The sequence below is a fragment of the Achroia grisella genome, unplaced genomic scaffold, assembly GCF_030625045.1.
Source record: "Achroia grisella isolate CSIRO2021 unplaced genomic scaffold, CSIRO_AGI_Agris_v1 utg504, whole genome shotgun sequence".
Taxonomy (NCBI): domain Eukaryota; kingdom Metazoa; phylum Arthropoda; class Insecta; order Lepidoptera; family Pyralidae; genus Achroia; species Achroia grisella.
Window position 1 is genome coordinate 45342 of NW_026712899.1, and position 19683 is coordinate 65024.

At 40.0% G+C, this 19683-nt stretch overlaps 1 protein-coding gene across 2 annotated transcripts in view; it reads left to right on the forward strand.

Moving 5' to 3' along the window:
- The window catches only part of LOC131846183 (protein bark beetle), a 38916-nt gene extending 20985 nt beyond the window's left edge, over positions 1-17931 (forward strand). The window contains exons 2-13 of one of the 2 annotated variants that reach the window (XM_059195425.1): positions 1817-1980; positions 2090-8307; positions 9114-9325; positions 10365-10500; positions 11027-11246; positions 11721-11846; positions 13166-13195; positions 14352-14818; positions 15094-15226; positions 15811-15931; positions 16283-16907; positions 17508-17931. In XM_059195425.1, coding sequence (XP_059051408.1) covers positions 1817-1980; positions 2090-8307; positions 9114-9325; positions 10365-10500; positions 11027-11246; positions 11721-11846; positions 13166-13195; positions 14352-14818; positions 15094-15226; positions 15811-15931; positions 16283-16907; positions 17508-17749 — 8694 coding nt within the window. In that variant the 3' untranslated portion in view covers positions 17750-17931. The remainder of the gene's footprint in view (positions 1-1816; positions 1981-2089; positions 8308-9113; positions 9326-10364; positions 10501-11026; positions 11247-11720; positions 11847-13165; positions 13196-14351; positions 14819-15093; positions 15227-15810; positions 15932-16282; positions 16908-17507) is intronic. The other variant, XM_059195426.1, reaches the window with a different exon arrangement.
- Positions 17932-19683: the final 1752 nt, after the last annotated feature.

The following is a 19683-nucleotide window of genomic DNA, read 5'->3' on the forward strand; positions in this document are numbered from 1 at the left end:
GGGCGGGTTTGCGCGTAGGTGCTCGCGGCCCACTCGCACACTCGTCAGCTCCTAGCCCGGTGATGTCATACAGCATACTGTGGACATCTACGGTCGTTTGCTAGAGTTGCCAACCGTCCTGGTTTTTTAAGTAACCTGCGAAGTCCTGGGTCATTGGATTTTTAAAATACGCGCGCCTCTTAATTACTGATTGTCAACACTATAATTTTATCAAATACTTTTTACTAAAAACCAGATTATATTAATTACTTTAATCTTTCTATATATTAATATTACTACTGCAACACTATTACTGCGTTCTGTTTTTAAACTGGGTAGTCCTGGTTTTTTGAACTCTCAATCGTGGTTTTTTTTTTAAATTTGGACTTGGCAACCCTATTGTTTGCTGATATGGACTATAATCTCAGTTGACAAATGGCAGGTTGTCGTCCCGTTTTTAATTGAACAGTCACTGTTGTGTAGGACTGCGGACGATCATTGTTCTACTCAAGATATACCTATAACGATACGGGTGCAGTATTGCGGATTACTGTAGTATATCTGGGTTCATTTGACGTAAACTAAAGTAATTATAACTTCATAGGCGGGGCTCCCTACTCGTACTAGTGGCGGTGGGGCGGTGTATTAAAAAAGTCAACATATGTTAAAAATTCTCTGAATTCAATGGTTTGTGTACTGATATGATTATCAGTAATAATTAGTTAAGTATACACATATTACGGCAACTTCTTAGAAACATATTTTGATTAATATGTAAGAATAGCAATAACAGAAATTGCCAATAAAATAGTTTTTTTTTTTCAAATATACTTTCAAAGTACGTGCGTAAGGTGCAAGGGTGCGTACCTGTTACGCTGTTTAGTTTAGTTTGGTGTGAGGAAAACTATTTCCAATTGGCGACGCCGGAATTAGGTAGGGTCATGAGTGGCCATGCTACGACCGATATACTTTGTAGTTTATTGCCTAAGGCCGACGCTAAATTTGCACGTCCGTCCATTGAGGTGCCGGCAGCGCCCCTCGACGCCGCTGCCCTCTTGGCCAACTGTCACTTATTGTCTATTTAATTGATTGATTTATTGCAAAATGAACAATAGAATTGTGCACACGTAGAAAGTCGACTGCTTTGTATACGGGTCGCAATTGCAACGGAGTGAATATAGAGCGGGGTCGCATTGCGGCACGCCGCTACTACTACTACTACTACTGCTATACTTCTATGTCTCTATGTTTTGTAGTTTTGATAAGAAATTAATAAAAAATCGAATAGAATTGATTACTGAAATTAACTTGGGCACTGTATAAATAAAAGTCATATACTGATTTAAATTTGACGCGGTCATTATTTATACGTATAAGTAGTTAAAATCACGGGATCTTACCACGTTTTATATTTATTTACTGAATTCCCGATATTTCGGCAGTGTATCAACCACTATGATCACGGGTAAACATACATTAAGTCATTCATTATTTAGACAAACTTAAACCTTATTGATTCTAAAAAGAAGCTTATGTAAAAGTCAAGTTCAGTATTAGCACACATAACATAATATTAGTGTAAAGTCATAAAATATTCTTTGGTCCAAATTTGTCTGGCGGCCGGCCGGCGGGCGGCCGCGGCCGTCTACTTTGGGGGATAACACCTTACACCATATCATTGTGTCTGCGCGGTTTTTTTAAAATGGCAGAATGTATTCTTCTCCATTATTCATCATTCCACTAGTAGGAATGAACTATGTAACTATGTTTGTGCAAGTAGATTTTAAATAAAAGTACGAGTATTTTATGTTGTGCTAATAACTTATTTTTGTTTTAGGGACATCATGAAAACAGAATCACATTTACGAGTACAGAAGAGCCAGTCAAGTCTGCCAAACCAATTCCTGATATACGTTTAGTGGATGGACCGTCTATACTAGCGGGGCGGGTACAAATATTACACAAGGGCCAGTGGCGATCAGTTTGTACAAATTCAAGAAAGTGAGTATCATCTGTAGTTTAAATTGTATTAAAAAAAAAATATATTGTACACAATATTTTTTAATGTCCTCGGAATAGTTAAGAAAATGCTGTTTGTTTTTTTTTTCAGTTGGACAATAAACGACATGGAGACGGCATGTCGACAGTTAGGTTTTATGGGTGGATCATTCTACAATTGGATGGACCGCCAGCCCGGCCGCCGCGCGAGATTGTTATTCGAGGAGCCAAACTGCAAAGGCACCGAACATGACATATTTCAATGCGATTGGGATAGCAGGCAACTAGGCTCAGGAGTTTGCGATTACCACCCAGACCTAGGCATTCAGTGTTTACCGCACCACGACGACAACGAGTCGGGAACGTCCGCCCGCCATTGGAGAGGAATGCGATTTGAAAACGCCGTGTACGAGCGAGTGCTCACCGCCGCCAACACACTCTACGTCCCCACGTCCATGTCTAGACTTGCGCATGTAACTGTTAAAAACGCAGGCCTGGGTAGAGGAAATAATGCAACCAGTGCTTTAGACGTAATAGGAGTCCCGCCAGTGATGGAAGACATTGAAATATCCAACTCTGCGTTTAATGCAATAAACGTGACCTCTCCTAATGCGCCCGTCATAATCAACAATTGCACGATACAAAACAATAGAGGCTATGGCGTGTATGTGAACTCCACGTACGGCATGGCCAAGATTGAAAATTGCTTGATACATGACAATGGAGGCGACGGCGTCAAGTACGTGGTGCATGATATGAATATTGATGAGAGATTTGATAGAAGCGAAGTATTCGACTTGTGTACACTGGCTTCAACTCCGAGCCAAACGTTTCCTTTACAATTATCCATAGAGCAATCTCGCTACTCAAACATGGTAAGAGATTGTAGTCAGAAATTTTACACTAGATCTGATCACGTTTTAACTTTAAGCTTCATCAATATTTTAACTAACCGTAACGATACAGGAGAAATATTCGTTTATGACGGTTTAACCACAGAAGATAAACTATTGTTGTCGTTCAGCATAAGAAACCATACACGACCGCAAAGTGTTACGTCCACAAGAAACCGAATGTTTGTGAGATTTCGTGCTGATACTAGAACTGATATTGTGGGTTTTCTACGATTAATATCAGGTGTTACTAAAACATACGACTTAAATGTAACGGATACAATAATATCAAACAATAATGGTAGAGGCGTTGTTATTGAAAACTTAAGATCTCAAGTTCACATTCACCGTACGTCTATATCCAATAATAACCATGTGGCTGGTCTTCAAGTTGTGAATGGTGCAGGCGATGTCAACGTAACTGAAAGTAGAATATCATTCAATCAAGGAGATGGAATTAATATAACTGTTACTGGTGGGAACAGAAACATATCAAGAAGTATTTTAAGCTCTAACCAAGGTTACGGTGTTGCAATATGGATAAACAATACTCAAGAAACTGAATATGTTCCAATTAATCAAACAACTGTTATAGAGTACTCTGAAATATTTAAAAATCTTGATGTTGGCATACTACATGGAAACTATTGTGGTGATAGTTGGGTCAACATTACTGGTAACTGGTTCAATACAAGCACTGAAAGCACTATAGACATATCCACCTGCTGGAGAAATAACAATCCCCCAAAGTTACTAAATTTACAAGTAGGACACAACAGGTTTTACCAAAATCAGAAAGTTCCATTGAAAATACAACCAGCTCTGAATATAGTTGGTAGGGTTGAATATAATTACTTTGAATATGGAAATTATGGTGCGATTGTTATAATGAATAGAATAGAAGGAAAATACTTAGAAGAATTCGAAATTCTACCAGCAAGATTTAGTATACAACATAATTATTTCTACGCTAATAGAGGCCCATTTGTAGTGAATCTTGGTTTGTCACCCTATAGCGATATTCAATACATATTATTTACGAGAAATTATCTAAGAGAAAATAAAATCAGAGAGGCGTTTGAACCGCTAGAAGGTATAGCATCGCGGTTGACACCCCGAAGCAGAGTAGCAGCAACAATAGTTTTGGCTTCAAGTAATATTGACGTCTATAGAAATATAATTAACAATCCAGAAGCTCAATATGAAATAGGCTCTCATGTCGAAGATCAGAGTAAAGTTCTTAATTGCACATATAACTGGCTTGGATTTGGAGAAGAAGAAAAGGTTTATAAAAGATTATTTCACAGAAAGGACAGATACAACTTAGCTAAGATTACTTATATGCCTTATTTATTACATAGTAGCAATCCGGGCGCAACTCAAATAAATTATAATTCACTTTACGTTCCACAATTTAATGTACCAGGGACATTTATTGTTGGTGGCGAAGTAGAGGGCATAGAAATACTAAGACAGGGAGAATATGACGTCGACAAAGATATCAATATACGGCCAGGAGGCAAACTCATTATACAATCCGGCGTAACATTGAAATTTCCTCCTGCGATAGGTATAATGGTAGCAGGAAAGTTAGAAGCTAGAGGTAAACGCCCAAACGATATAACATTTACTATCAAAGATGAAATAATTATGAGTAATGACACCATTTATGAATCTGATACAGAACTCGCCCCTACGACCCCTAGTTACTCGGAGCCCATTGTTCCAATAAGACTTCTAGGTGGACGAACGCAACATGAAGGTAGATTACAAGTTAGAATAGATGATAAATGGGGCACAGTGTGCAATTACAGATGGAATATAATTAATGCTGGTTTAGTTTGCAACCAATTAGGTCTAGCTTTAAATCCAGACGACTGGTATTTAGAACCCAACGAGATACCATCAGCGGGTGTTACAGAAGATATAATATTATCAAATGTCGAATGTACTGAATTGGATAACGATATTACAAAATGTAAAGCAGAAACTAGAAATCACTTTGAAAATTCCTGCACACATGAAAATGACGTCGGAATAAGATGCTACGAAACTAGTTGGGCCGGAGTTAGATTTAGTGTAATTTCTGAAAGAACTGACTTACAATACGTCACTATAGAAAAAGCTGGTCTTCTGGATTATTCATCTAATATTTTTAAACCAGCCCTACAAATGGACTTTGCTCGCCACGGCTTGGAAAGTGTTAGGATAATAAATAATTACCATGACGGACTAGGAATCTTATATTCAGATTTATATGGAGCAGATGCTGTAAATACTGTTAGAAATTCAGAATTCAGTAACAATAGAGGAAGTGGTATAAGTTTTAAACAGCTAGGTTTAAAAGTATATAGCTCGATGATTGAAAATAACAATATTGCTGGTATTTCACATAATCCGCATTTGACTGGTTCTCAGCAAAGAGAAATAGCTGGCTGGTTCAATTTAGATCCTAATTTGAACTTGGACGAATTTACTTACCGACCTATAATGATTCCTGAATACGAAACTGATGTTAGTTTGGTGAATGGCGAAACAAGGCACTTGGTTTTTACTAAACATTACGGAGAGAATAAAGTTAAAACATACAACATTAAATGCAACCCAGGATACGTACTTGGACTTCAGCTTTTAAATCCTATACACAATTTCTCTACAGAGAGCATTTGTATCTATGATTCTCAAAATATAAACGAAGGAAGTACTAAATGGTGTCTTGATCGTGATTTATCGACGTTTCCTACGACAAGTAACAGCTTTGGTGTAGTATTGGTGTATGAGAGTGGCGTTGCTGCACTAGGTGGAGTGGTTTTAGTTGTAAGTACAATTACTGCTCCGGTACAAAATCTTCGCAATAGAATTGTGAAAGGACCAGTTCCTACACTGCAGGTTATTAATTCTAAAATAAAAGGAAACACAAAAGGTGTTAAAGCTCTATATTACAACCGATACTTGAATGAACTCGGCGATCACTTCTTACGTAAAGCAAACGAAAGTATTAAATTATTTAATTGTGAAATAGCACACAATAAGGAAGAAGCAGTATATGTTAACACTCCGTTCTGGGATATTCATGAGAGTAATATTACTGAAATAACTATAATGATCAACAACAGTTTGATAACAGATAATGGAAAAGGAATATACCATTTCGCTAGAGATTTGAGGAGCTCAAACAATTTGTATCATTATATTCTGCAGGATAACACCATAGAGAGAAACAAGTTTGGAGGGTTCGATGTCGCCTTGCCTTATGCGTGGCAATATAATGAAAATTTCACACATTCAATTTATATGCATAATAATACGTGGAGAAATAATTTGAACTTTGCTCTAGTCGTCGACGGTCATTTCACTGAAATAAATTTCACAAGAAATACATTCACCGATAATAACTGTAAAACTGGTCTCATTGCAATTAGAGGAATGGAAAAGAAAATGAGAATTGAAGGTAATTTAATTGAGAGAAACAATGGACAATTCATGGTGCAATTTTTCATGGACAGTCAGAGTGAAATCATGGGGTTGGTGACTGCGATTTTTTCATTCAATCAAGTTAAAAATAATAGACATTCAGAAACGCTAGTCCGTAGTTCTTTCATGAGAAGTATAGAACCCACATACGTCGTAGGTTTTAAGGGGATTCAGAAAGTGGAAGTCAAAAGAAACTTATTTGGGAACAATGATTTGTTGTACACTCTATTGGCTGGAATTAAAACGGCAAAGATCAATAATGCTTTATATGTCACTGAAAATTGGTGGGGAAGTGCAGATGAGAAGCAAATTAAGAAACAAATCTTCGATTTTGATGATTGGAATAATCACGCTATTGCCAAATACTTGCCGTATTTACTTGAGGATAATTTCGATTCGAGCCTTTCACCATCATTTGGCCCGGTCACGGATGTAGAAATGAACGAGCTGGGTGGACGTTTAAATGCTGACCTCACATTGGAACCCAGACTGGCTCCATACGCAGTGACTGGTGATATCACTGTGATGCCTGATGTCACACTCACTATCAACCCGGGCGTGACGCTAGAATTTGCATCCAATGTTGGTATATTGGTTATGGGGACACTCAAAGCGATGGGCCACAGTCAGATGCCAATAATAATGAAGCCGCTACCTCCTTTAAACAATATGGAAATAAACAGAATCGAGAAACGAGACGTCGGGTACTCACTATCTCACCAACATCATAAACAAAAACGACAATTAGAAAATTTTATAGTTCAAGATTCTATAAGACTGTGTACTGGTAGAAATTGTACCATTAATGATAATATATCGGAACGAAACAATGAAGGATTTTTGGAATATTACAATCGGACAACTCTGCAATGGGTACCGATGTGTGATAATCGCTTCACTGAAAGGAACGCTCAAGTGGTATGTCGCGAATTAGGGTTCGATCCGATAAATGTGTTCTTCGCCCGCGACCGTCGGGTGGAGTACCACAGTAATTCACTGTCGCGTATTTGGTCCTGGCCTGAGCCTCTACAGTGCGTCGGAACCGAAGATCGATACGAAGACTGTCCCATCAGACTGAACGGACAATTGTACGGCCACAAACACGAATGCAAATGGGACTCTAATTTTGTATTCATCAATTGCGGGACGAGAAATCTGGATGAAAGTCTACAATACTGGGGCGGCATTCGCTTTGCAAATCCAGAATTCGAGTATTCATTATACGAGCACCGAATTCATGACCACCAAACGCACGAGACGATGAGAAAGGAGGAGAGCTCGCTACTGCACGTGCACGTCGTCGGAGCCGGGGTACTGCACAACGAAAAGTCTCCCGCAGTCCAAAGTATTATGAAAAATCCAATGATACAAAACGTGAATATAAGTCAATGCGCCCACCACGGCATCAATATCATATCACCCACCGACTCGATTCATATGAGATTTAACATCATCAACAACACACTGGGGGAAGGTATCAGTGCCATATCACTCAACGGAGAAGGTAGAGAATCAGACGAGTCCAGTTTCACTCCACTGAAGGACTTGAATCTTCCTTACCACATGTTCTCCCTCATAGATATTTGTGACAGTACAAAAATGATAACAGTGGAGGAGAGAGTGCTCCTGTACTACAAATACGACAATAATCCAGTCAACTGCGTCAAAATATTCAAGAGCGCCTTTAGGGTTAAGCCGTTCGGGTTTAGATTGCTTCAATTCAATTTGTTCAACCATACAATAAATTACGGGAAACGCGACTCGTTGACCCTGTACGACGGGGACATATACAACATAACGGCGCCTCAGATCGGCTACTTGGAGAGCGACTCCCCGGACGAGAAGAGACTGTTCCGCACGCAGAGCGCCAGCCTCAGCGTCAAGTTGTTCGCCAGCGGCGCCGCCGCCGCGCACGGCTTCATCGCAGAGATCGTCACCCTGCCCGTATCTGCGATTGGATTCAGTAAGTCTCATTGCGTCATTTGTTTGTCCTGTCCTGTTAATAACGGTATATGTATACCTATATCACATGATATGCCCATTGAAACTAGTTTTCATCCGCGTGTCCGGTACATTTTTATTATTATTATAAGATATTTTTAAATGTTTGTTTTGCCATAAAAAGAGAACTATGTAGGTAGATAAATGATACTTGCATCTTTAGCACACGCAATATAAAATAACGAAACAAAATAACAAAAAGAACACTGTACACTATAAATGTCACATAGTGCGTATATGTTAATTTAGTGTACTGAAAAGGCCGTAGATTAGTCTGTAATTTTTTTATAGTTCTTTCCAAGGAACAAGCACTGATTTTCAGCTAAAGTCTACAGTAGGTACCATGCTGATATCATGAATTACCTGATAATTGATTGAGGTAAACAAGTAAACCTGATTATGATTTATATATTCCTGTTGTAAGAATATATTTTCATTCATTCATAATTTAAGAGCTACTCTCTTGTCAGTGCCACTTTTCGCGATCTTCCATCAAGCTCTTTAAATGTTGATACGATATTTTATTCTATACAAAATGTATGAGACCCATAGAAATAATAGAATACAATGTTCGTTACCAAAACTGATCGCTTGAAAGGTAGTGAAAATAGTGTCTATTCTCTTGATAGTATCGGCGTTCAAACCGATTGGATCACGAGGACCCGTTTTTCGTTTCATCGTAAAATATTGAATATCAAGAAACGTATACTATTACTTGTAACGTAATATGTAGCTTGTAATCAATGACGTTTGGTTGACATGATACAGATCGCGACGTGCAGCACAACATATCGGACAGCGAGCTGCTGAACAACCGGGACGGGGCCATCACTTACCGGTCTGTTGGCGAGGTGAACCCGCTGGTGGCCATCAGCGGCAACGAGATCACGGACAACTGTCGCAAGCTGTACGGCAACTTCACCACCTGCCAGGCCGCCGTCAGCGTCGACCTGCAGAACACGCAGACGTTCGTGTTTAGAGTGAGTGCCCGAGAATCATATTAATACTAGATTTCATAATTTTAATACTAGATTTTAATATAAACTTGGTGTCCCCAAGTATCGTTTACAAAATGTCAATAGGCCTTTTATGGGTATAGGTATAAAAAGTTACAATAGAATATACTGGAATTTCCCTTAAATAAATTCAAAACAAGTGTTGAATCATATTTACTCAGCAAAGCTGACGAAACCGAACGATTACTTGAATGACGAGCGTGCATGGCAATAGTTGTTATTTTCATTTAAAATTTATTGCTAGTATTTACATAACCTAATTGTACAACTAAGAACCTAAAATTAAAAAGCTAAATAAAAAAATATAATATGATGACTAAAATATATTATTAAAAGGGGTCCCTTTAGGCAACGTTCCGAAGATACTGGCAGCGTTCCCTCTTTGAATAGCTAGACTAATTCTTTGTCCAAGGTAGCTGCCAGCTCTTCAGTCTTCTGTGATGTCGACTAACCTTTTCACCTAACCTAACCTTTTCAAGGGTCTTGACACCGAATGGGACAAATCATATTCATATTTACATATTTTGGCTTTTTCAGCCGCTTCACATGCCGCACCAGCTCTGTTTTTCATTTAATATTAGAGATGGACACCTATACACATTGTATTATAAATAACTGGCTTCAAAACAAAAAAAGTAATTCAATTGAGTTTCTTGCCAGTTCTTCTCAATTAGATCTATATATATACTGAACTGGACGGTAGGGAAAAAATTATAATATCTTAATTTGACGTTCATAAGCGGCTAAAATGTCCTACATTAATAAATGATTTTTGAATTTGAATTTGAAAGTATTTGGTAACTATGATAACAAATTCTCCATTCTGTCCATTATTTGTCTGTGATTTGTCTTGTGTTTTCCTTGCCATCGTTGACTTTATAAAAAGAATAGATTTTTTTGGGCACATTGAATGAACTACTTATTAACGCACAATAGTAGTTTGGCATTCATAAAGCTGCATCCAGAGAACCCAGTAAATATATAGTGAGGGGGTTACTTTCAGAACAACCTGGTGCAGGAGAACGTGGGCGGGCTGCTGGTGAGGGCGGACTCGAGGGGGTCGGCCACCTCGCTCCGCGGCTGGATACACAACAACCTGTTCTACGCCAACCACGACCTGCCCTGCCTTCAAGTCGAAGGTGAATATATATATGTACACATAAACTTACAATCTTCTGTACACACTACATGACTATTCGAATATGCGTGTATTAATATAAGTATATTTGAATAAAGGTTTATATTTCTATACATTATTATTTATTAGTTAGTTAAAATACATTAAACATTAAAATTGTTTGTTAAGTTTGCAGGCTCACAGTTTCCTTTTTGCTGTGTTTGTTGTTCATAACTTGCTAATTTGTCATCAATATTGATTTCAGTTACAATTCATTGTCAAACGTACCTAGTAAAGTTATGGAAATTAGTTTTCTTGGCCCATTTCATTTTAACATGATATTTTTTTTAATAGATTAATTATCTAAATCGATACGTGTCGTCTCGTATGAAGAAAAAATCCCTAGTTTATTAGTAGTCGATTTCCGTATTTTTAAATTAATAGTGTTTAGTGTTTATTCTCATCTCTTTAAATGAGAGAGAATAAGAGAATAAGTTGTAACGAAGAGGAGTCGGTCGGAGTTTGAACCCGTCGTGGTTGGCCTGCAGGGCGGCAGTCGTCGCCGTACCAGGAGGTGACCGTCCACAACAACTACTTCACCCGGCACCGCGCGCAGTACGCGGACGTGGTGGTGCTGCGGCAGGTGGTGTCCAACTTCACGCACAACTACCTGCATCGCAACACCGGGCTGCGCGTGCTGCAGGTGGCCGGCTTCCACCGGGTGCGGCTGCCCATCTACCAGACCACCGCGCACAACGGCTTCTACAAGTCAGTACACCACCCCACGATACCCTCACTAGCACACGTCGCTACTTACACTGTGCTAGGTGTGTGGCGTGCCGCGTGGAATAATCACCTTGGATGGCATGAAATATTTAATAATGTAACCCCATGAAAAAAGTTTCATCATTCCAGTTTCAAAAATGACGAATTTTCATATAAAGTTACTCCCCTATTTTATTTTATTATATACCCTATTAGGGTTGACCTTTAAGGGTCAAAATTTATACAAACTTTGAACGTCATATTTATTTATATTTAATCAACAGCCTATAAAAATAATATTCAAGTTTCCAGCTTTAAAAATGATGATATTTCCATACAACTTTTCATCTTCACATACAACCCTATTCGTAGGAGTAGTAGGAGTAGTAGGAGTAGTAGGAGTAGTAGGAGTAGTAGGAGTAGTAGGAGTAGTAGGAGTGGTGCGTGGGAGGCTGTAGCGTGTAGTGTTTGTTGCAGCAACTACGCGACGGATCCGTCGGGCCGCGCCACGGTGGTGGCCGGCACGCCCGGCCAGAGATACGTCGACAACGTCTTCTACAACCCCGACAACGACTACGAGATGATCACCGTCGACTCCGCCGAGTGAGTACCGCACGCCGCAACTTACTCCTCATACGTCAGCTATCTACCAAAAAAAGTCCCGTCAAAATCGGACCAGCCGTTTCAGACATCAGCCGGAACAAACAGACAGACAACAATTGTAAAAAAATATTATTTTAGTATATGTATTTATATTCATATGCATGTAAAAAACGGTTATTTCGATATTACATACAGACGCTCAATTTGATTTATATGGTATAGATTATTTCCTATGTATGTCAGTCCATAAGGTATTTATAACATGAGCCATGTGGCCTGAATTAAATAAATAAATAATTAAAATAAGACTTTGATAGATGCAACTGATAGTCCCTGACAACATACGAGTACGTCGGCTTAAAAGGCGTAGGTTACTAGGCGTAGGTCGATGAGAAATCAGGACCATCTGAAGAGACGATGATTCTACTAATGATGAGACTAAGAATCATCCTGTAGTCGCTTGTGACGTAACTTTCACTATATCTGCTCATAGACATCAATAGATTGCAAGATGCACGCAAAAAAAAACTTTAGCTTTTGTTTTTATTTGGAAGAAAAAAACATGCCAGTGTTAGTTTAATTATAATTGTAATTAGTACAGGAGCTTCCTACCGTGTACATTTAGATTGTGGAATGAACTGCCTGCCGAGGTTTTCTCGAGAGACCATAGCATGGGGTTTTTCGAGAAGGGTATATATTAAAGTTTCCAATGATTTGGTAACGCACACATGACACCCCTGGTGTCTATAGGCTGCCGAAACCGTCTATCATCAGACTGTATATTTGTTTGCTACCATTTTAATATAAAAAAAATGCTCTTTTAAGTTAAAAACATAACCATAACGGAGGCTTATTAACAACATCGATTCAAAAGAGCAACACACAAGTTTCTTGCTCATTCTTCTTGTGATGAATCTGCATTCCGAATGAGTGTTAGAATAAAACTGATGACTATTCAAAAGTGCTTGTACTGAGTTTATTTGAATAAAAATTATTTCTATTTCTATTTCAATAAATAAACATAAAAATATGACTTATATTATTAACCGTGTCTTTTATGGCAAATAAAGGTATTTACCTCTCTCGACGTTTATAAAGAGAAATAAAATCAAAATATCTTTATTTGTTATAAAATTATTCGTGTTAAGACCCGGTTAATAATATAAATAATGTATATTAAACACGAAAGTTTTAAAATAACTATGACCTCATGATATTCTACAATGTTACTGATGTATTGTTGGACGGTTGGTAGCATGTTACATATTAATGATTTGTTTATTTGCATGTTTGTGTTGCATGGCGGCCTGGACGCGTAGCTTTATTGACTATAACCCCGCTGCCATAAGGTGAGTCCGCAGTCGCTGCGGTTCATACATACTTACTCGTAACTTAAATTTATATACTCGATACGATAATCTACTGGTTCTTATTCGTACGTTTCAAATTGGAAATGTAAAGTTACAATGATTATGGTGGATGGTGAATAGATATCTTTTAGGTCTAAAAAAATATTATTTAAAATAGCAACACGCAAGTGTCTTGCTTGTTCTTGTGATGAGACAGCTTTCCGAATGAACGGTAGATTAAAATAATAATATCTATGATTATTTAAAAGTAATTAAGTTTATTTGAATAAATGATTTTCTATTCTATTCTAATCAACTGAATGTCGCATGAGGTTTACTGTTGGTAATATGTTAATACTAATTGGAAAGAAATGTAAATTAAACTTCGAGATAACAAACTGACATGGAAGTAATACTCTAATTATTATAATACTATAAGTGTTTATTTCTATTTCTTGTTCCCTATATGAATAAAGATCGTTGATCTGTGTCGGACTATATATTAGGTAGTATTTTAGGGTGGAGTGAGTCTGGAGGGTATTGATAAAGGGTATGAGTAGAATGGTATACTCGGTCGATTGGATATAAATTTAATTAGGTTTCTCATTTTGAATAAAATTTAAGTTTATAAGTGCTGTGGGGTTGCATGATATAGGTACTGGAGTAGCGAAAATGATATTTGAATAGAAATGTTGGGTAGATTTAGTAGTAGTATTGAGTGGGATTATTTTTATATGGCACAGTCTGTCAGGAGTGATCGGGAGGGTAAGCTAATTAGTACGGGTGAGTCGGCGCGTGCATCGTAAGGGATTACTATATATTTTATTTTCATTCATTTGTGCGTGATCGTGGACGCGGTATATGTCGTTATCCTTTTTTTTTTTATTCCACGATTCTATTTTTCGAGGAGACTAGTCTATTTATAAGTTACCAAAAATTTTAAACCACGTCGTCGTTGTACATGTTGGATGTCGGCCATGTCGTAATAATGACACGCACGCACGAAGTACTCGGGAGCGTGCGCGGCGGCGGTCGATGTGGTCGTACGGCCACGTCGACCGCCGCCGACCGCCCGCCACGCGGCGGCTGGTGACGTCACCGACACCGACACGTGTGCGGCGGGTGGTGACGTCACTGGACACGTGTGCGTCCGCAGCGCGACGGAGGCGTGGCGCGCGGTGGTGGACGCGCGTCACAACTACTGGAGCTACAACTGGAGCGCGGCCGTGGCGGCGCGCGTGCGGGACGCGGCCGACCGCCCGCGGCTGCTGCGCGTGGCGGCGGAGCCCTACAGGGCCGACAACCGCTCGCTGCTGGCCGCCGGCAAGTGTCCGCCCGGCTGGGCCGCCGCCGCCGGCGCCTGCTACTACTACGTGGCGGCGCGGCTGCCGTACGCGCGCGCGCGGGACTTCTGCCGGTCGGACGACGCGTCGCTGCCGTACGTGGGCGCGCGCGGGTACGCGGCGCTGTACGAGTTCGTGCGCGCGGCGGCGGCGGCGGCGGGCGGGGGCGGCCGCGTGTGGGTCGACCACGTGGACTACGTCGCGCGCTGCACCTCGTTCGCGGCCTCCTCCGTCGACGTCACCGACTGCCACCAGAAGAACGCCTTCATATGCGAGATCGGTGAGTCCGCGCGCCGCCCCACATTATTATACTACACCGGCGGCTCCCAAGATTGACGCATTCAAACGATCAAACGAACTATTCCACTTTATAATACTACAATTTAGATTTAATCCATTCCATATAATTCATCTATATTACCGTTCTACCTACTCCCGTTGACCGTTATCGATTAACTCGTCCCCCGATAGAGAAACTTTTCTTGGTAACCTAACTTTACCAGAATAATGAACAAAGTAATCGTTAACCGAGACTACGACGCCCCCCTGCCGCAGACCCCCGCATCTCCATCGACCCGTTGTCGTGGCGCGGAGACGAGCTGACGCTGGCCCTGGCCGGGGTACTGGCCGCCGCGCTGCTGCTGGTCGGCGCCGCGCTCGTCTGCTGGTACTCCAAGTCCAAGCACAGGTGACACACATCCCTACCCCACGCCTCCCCTGACGCCAGCAGTGCGGCCTCACATGCGATTCCTAACAATCACAACACTAACATTTGTGTCGTGTAATTTAACTCTGGCTATTTCACACTTCCTGTGGAAAATTACGTACTCAAAAAACTAACGAATTCTTTTTATTAAATTCTACGGCCAATAATATGCAATGCGACCTGTATTCACGTCTGATGAGCACAATTGCCAATTACTGAGTCATAACAACTTGAAAGACCGCACCGTAGTGGTGACTAACAACAGTAGTACTATTTATTTCGGTAAGTACGCACACGTTTCATAACATTTCCGCATTGCTACAGTTCCCTAAGATTTGACTCTAATAAATTACTGCTAATTGGAAGTCTATATTCGCACGTTGCGACTAAAAATGTAAAGCTTAAAACGATTATTGAAAAAAGAGCAACATAAAAGTTTCTTCTTCGTTCTTCTTGTGATGAGACAGCTTTCCGAATGAGCGGTAGATAAATAATTGTGATGACTATTCAAAAGTGCTTCAGTTTATTTTGAATAAAAGATTTTCTATTTTCTGTTCTATTCTCAGACACCTGCAGAGACTGGAGCGGCGCAACTCCATCCGTCAGTCGCTGCACTCGGTGCGTTCCATCGGCAGCATCAACGGAGGATTCGCAGACTCCGCCTACAGGCGGAAGCTGGCGCAAATGGTACATTCTTATGTACTACTTTTATCTTATATATATGTCTTGTGACTGGCTATAAATTTATCGTTGTTGAGTACTAACTATTCCCAACCCCTTTCAAAATCGACGGTATGTAGCTGACGAGTGTTGATTTTTTTATGACATATACAAACATCTAAACCTGCAGCAAGTATAGATTTATTTCACTGTTTCCAGAATTCACATTATCATGTAAAATACGATGAGAGATAAGATATGAGATGTGTAAAGCATGGTCGTACAATTGACTCGCAGTAAAATATTCTGTTATAGATTTGCATGTCTGTGACATTTGTATATGGTCTGTATATAACTTTTGATTTAATAATTTTCCAGAGCACCCGCTCCACTGAAACACTGACCAAAGGCTCCGACTATCGCAAGATGCTGACCTCCACCACGTCGATGGAATCCATGGAGAAGAGTCAATTCAACTCGTCGATGGAGGACAACCAGAGCTTCGACATATACGAGGCGCACAACCCCAACCCCAACGTGATACCGCTGAAGCAGAGCACGTTCATGAAGAAGCCCGCCTCCCCGGAGTACTCCGTGCCGCAGAACAACAACGGGCCCTTCGACCTCGCCTACAGGAACCGGGGCTACAAGGACGCCTCCGAGTCCGCCAGCGAAGCGCCCTCGGTCACCACGGTGGCCACCGAGGAGATCCCCATACTGCACTCGGGCTTCGGCTCGGCCCGGCCCTACGACCACGACGGGCTGGCTCCCGCCGCCGACCACTACTTCACGTCGGACACGTTACCTCTCAGAGGACGATCCAACGACACGCTAGACTTGAAGAGGGAGCTGGAGAAGGAGGGCAAGATATTCGGGCCCTACGGGACGCCCACCCAGGGTTCTCAGCCGAAGCTGTCGTTCCTCATGGAGCTGCGGTCCAAGATGCCCGACCAGCCTCCGCCCGCGCCCGCCACCACCTTCGGCCAGAGGAGCCTCGCACCCAGTCAGTTTCACTTCATTTGCATTTAACTCGCCTTACGTTTCGATGAGTTTTATCCATGAATGGAATAGTCAATTCCTAATTATTACAGCTAGTGGTGTTTCCGTACGCACCAAAATATTTGTCCCAAATGCTGTTGTGATTGTCGTATGTATTTAAGTGGAAACAGTAAAAAATTGATATATATGAGTTCTCGTATCACAATGTTACCATACTCCGAAATAGCTTGATTGATTTTTATGAAATTTAATATGCATTTCAGTAGGTCTGAGAATATATCTATTTTTCAAACCCCTAAGTGATAAGAGCTGTCGACCCTTACCATTTTATTTTTATTTCGTTGGATAATATTTAAACAAAATTATAATAGGCATTAAAAAATATATACAATCCTAAATTTTCACCCTACTGTCAAACCCCTATGTCTTAATAGCGATTTTAATTTATATGCCAAATCAACGTTTGCGGTGTCCACTAGTAGATATATAAGTACATAGTATTGAAGACCCAGTAATATGTGAATTGCAATACATTAAACGAGCCAGTCAAGTAGTAGTGTGTGTTTTGTAATAAACATTAATAGCATGTTGTGTGTGTGTGTAGAGCAACAACAGTACTACGAGGACGAGTCTCCGGAGCCCCCGCGCCCTTACAGGGGCGCTTACGACCGCAGCCCCCCGGACTACGGCCGGGAGCTGGAGTCTCCGCCCCTGGACCTGCAGCACCGCGCTCGCTCGGAGGCTCTGCTCGAGACCAACTTCGAGTTGGACGACTCGGACTCGAGCCCGCTACCCCTCACCGAGGCCAGCCGCTCCTACAGCCAACCTCTAGAGACTGCTATGTGAATTATGATCACCTCACATTATGAGTTTAATATTAAATAGGTAGATGTACAGAGAGAATGTAATAGACCGACTAATTATTGACTGAATTAGAATTTACGGTGTATATACGAGTATAGTGTATGTCCATACATATATGGAATGTAGTTATGGGAAGTAGTGTATGTAGTGGTGTCACACACACACACACACACATATACATACACAAATAGACCCGTGATATTGATGAGATCGGTCATTGCTGCTGACAATGTCGACGACCGGTATTAAAAAACTGTTATTAGTAAAGCAATGAAAAGACTGAATGCGAATGTGGGTGTCTTATTTGAGAATTGTTTCCTTTCTCTTCGTATACATATCCAGAGAGTGCCTTCTATTGTCGTGACTGTACTGTTACCCTGTTACTATTTCTATTACGTTTCCATGTGTACTTACGTATACATATACTTTATTTAGGAAAATATTTTAACAAAAATATATTAGATATATTGTAAAATACATGTAAAGACAGAACGTACGATCTCAGTATTTGAAATAAATTGTATATGCTGAAGACTTATTGTTAATAACAGAGCTGTGAAAAGCCTGACTGCAGTGGCCTTCTGTTACATACATACTGTACATGTAGAACTGTACACGGATGGCGGGCGGGATACTTCGAACTTGACGAATCAATACGATGACTATTTGTGCAATGATTCTTGTTGCAATAATTTAATTTTAAGTTATGTTGTCCGTCCCTATTATACAATAAGTAGAGAATAATTTAATTAAATATGAAATATTTGTTCTGTGAATGAATATATACGTATAATCATATACAAATACGTAGCTGTTGCTGCCCTCTACGTCCAAATATTTTACTTTTGGACACATTTCTAAACATTTATTATTTTTTATTATTTTCTTTTAAGTAGACTATTTTACATCACTTAATGTATTTTATATCTTTTATTATACTTAGCTTTATTTGTATAAGTTATGAAAATAATAAATTTATTTCTTTATACTTACTCCTAACATGTAATAACTTCTTTTCTTTTTAATATCAGAACATATAAAAAAACGAGAAATTTATTTTATACATACATGTGTTTTATTGTTTATGGTTGGTTTTGGTGTACCCTTAAAGACGGAATGTGTGCAAGTGCAGGGAGCACTCTCCTCCGGAGGTATGTATGGAGCGGCTGAAAGCCAACTCCTGCCTTACGGATACAACATTGACATGGAACATCTTTCGGAGGGAACTATGACTATCAAACCAAATCTATATAGTGTGAATTATGAGTCTGTTTATAATTATGTCGAGGTTTTTTTTTATGTGTATGATAATGGAATGATGCACCCGCCTACGTTAACGGTTTACGCTGGCGGGGCACCGGGGGAGGATGATAAGATGAACATAAAGTCAGGTCAGTTTGCCCATCGTGATAAATTCTCCGGGAATTTATTACAATGGTTTCCAGGGGGGACCGCGTGGAGGTCAACCTGACATGGTACATTGCTAGTAATGGGGTCATGAGTCCACATTACTAACAATTCCTTTCCCCCTATTATGTCGAGGTACTGTGCCTATGATGTCTCTATGGATATGTTGCAGTAAAACGCAGTCCCATAAACCACATAGATATGTTAATGTGCTGAAGGGGTTGTTAATTATAGTATGTAATAATGTTATCTGTATTTATAGTCTATATATTTATTATTAGTCTATATTTATTAACCTCCCCTTTACTAACAATGTGGTGTTTTTAAATCAACCTACGCGCTGTTCTTCTTTTAAAACATCGTGGTTAATTCATCACGATGGTCTACTTGAACAACTTCACGCTTTTATATCATAAATTTTAAATGTATCATATTGTCAGTGTATAAGTTAGAGTAGGCGAAATAGAAAAAATATAGGTATATAAATGAATAAATAGGCCGATCCATTT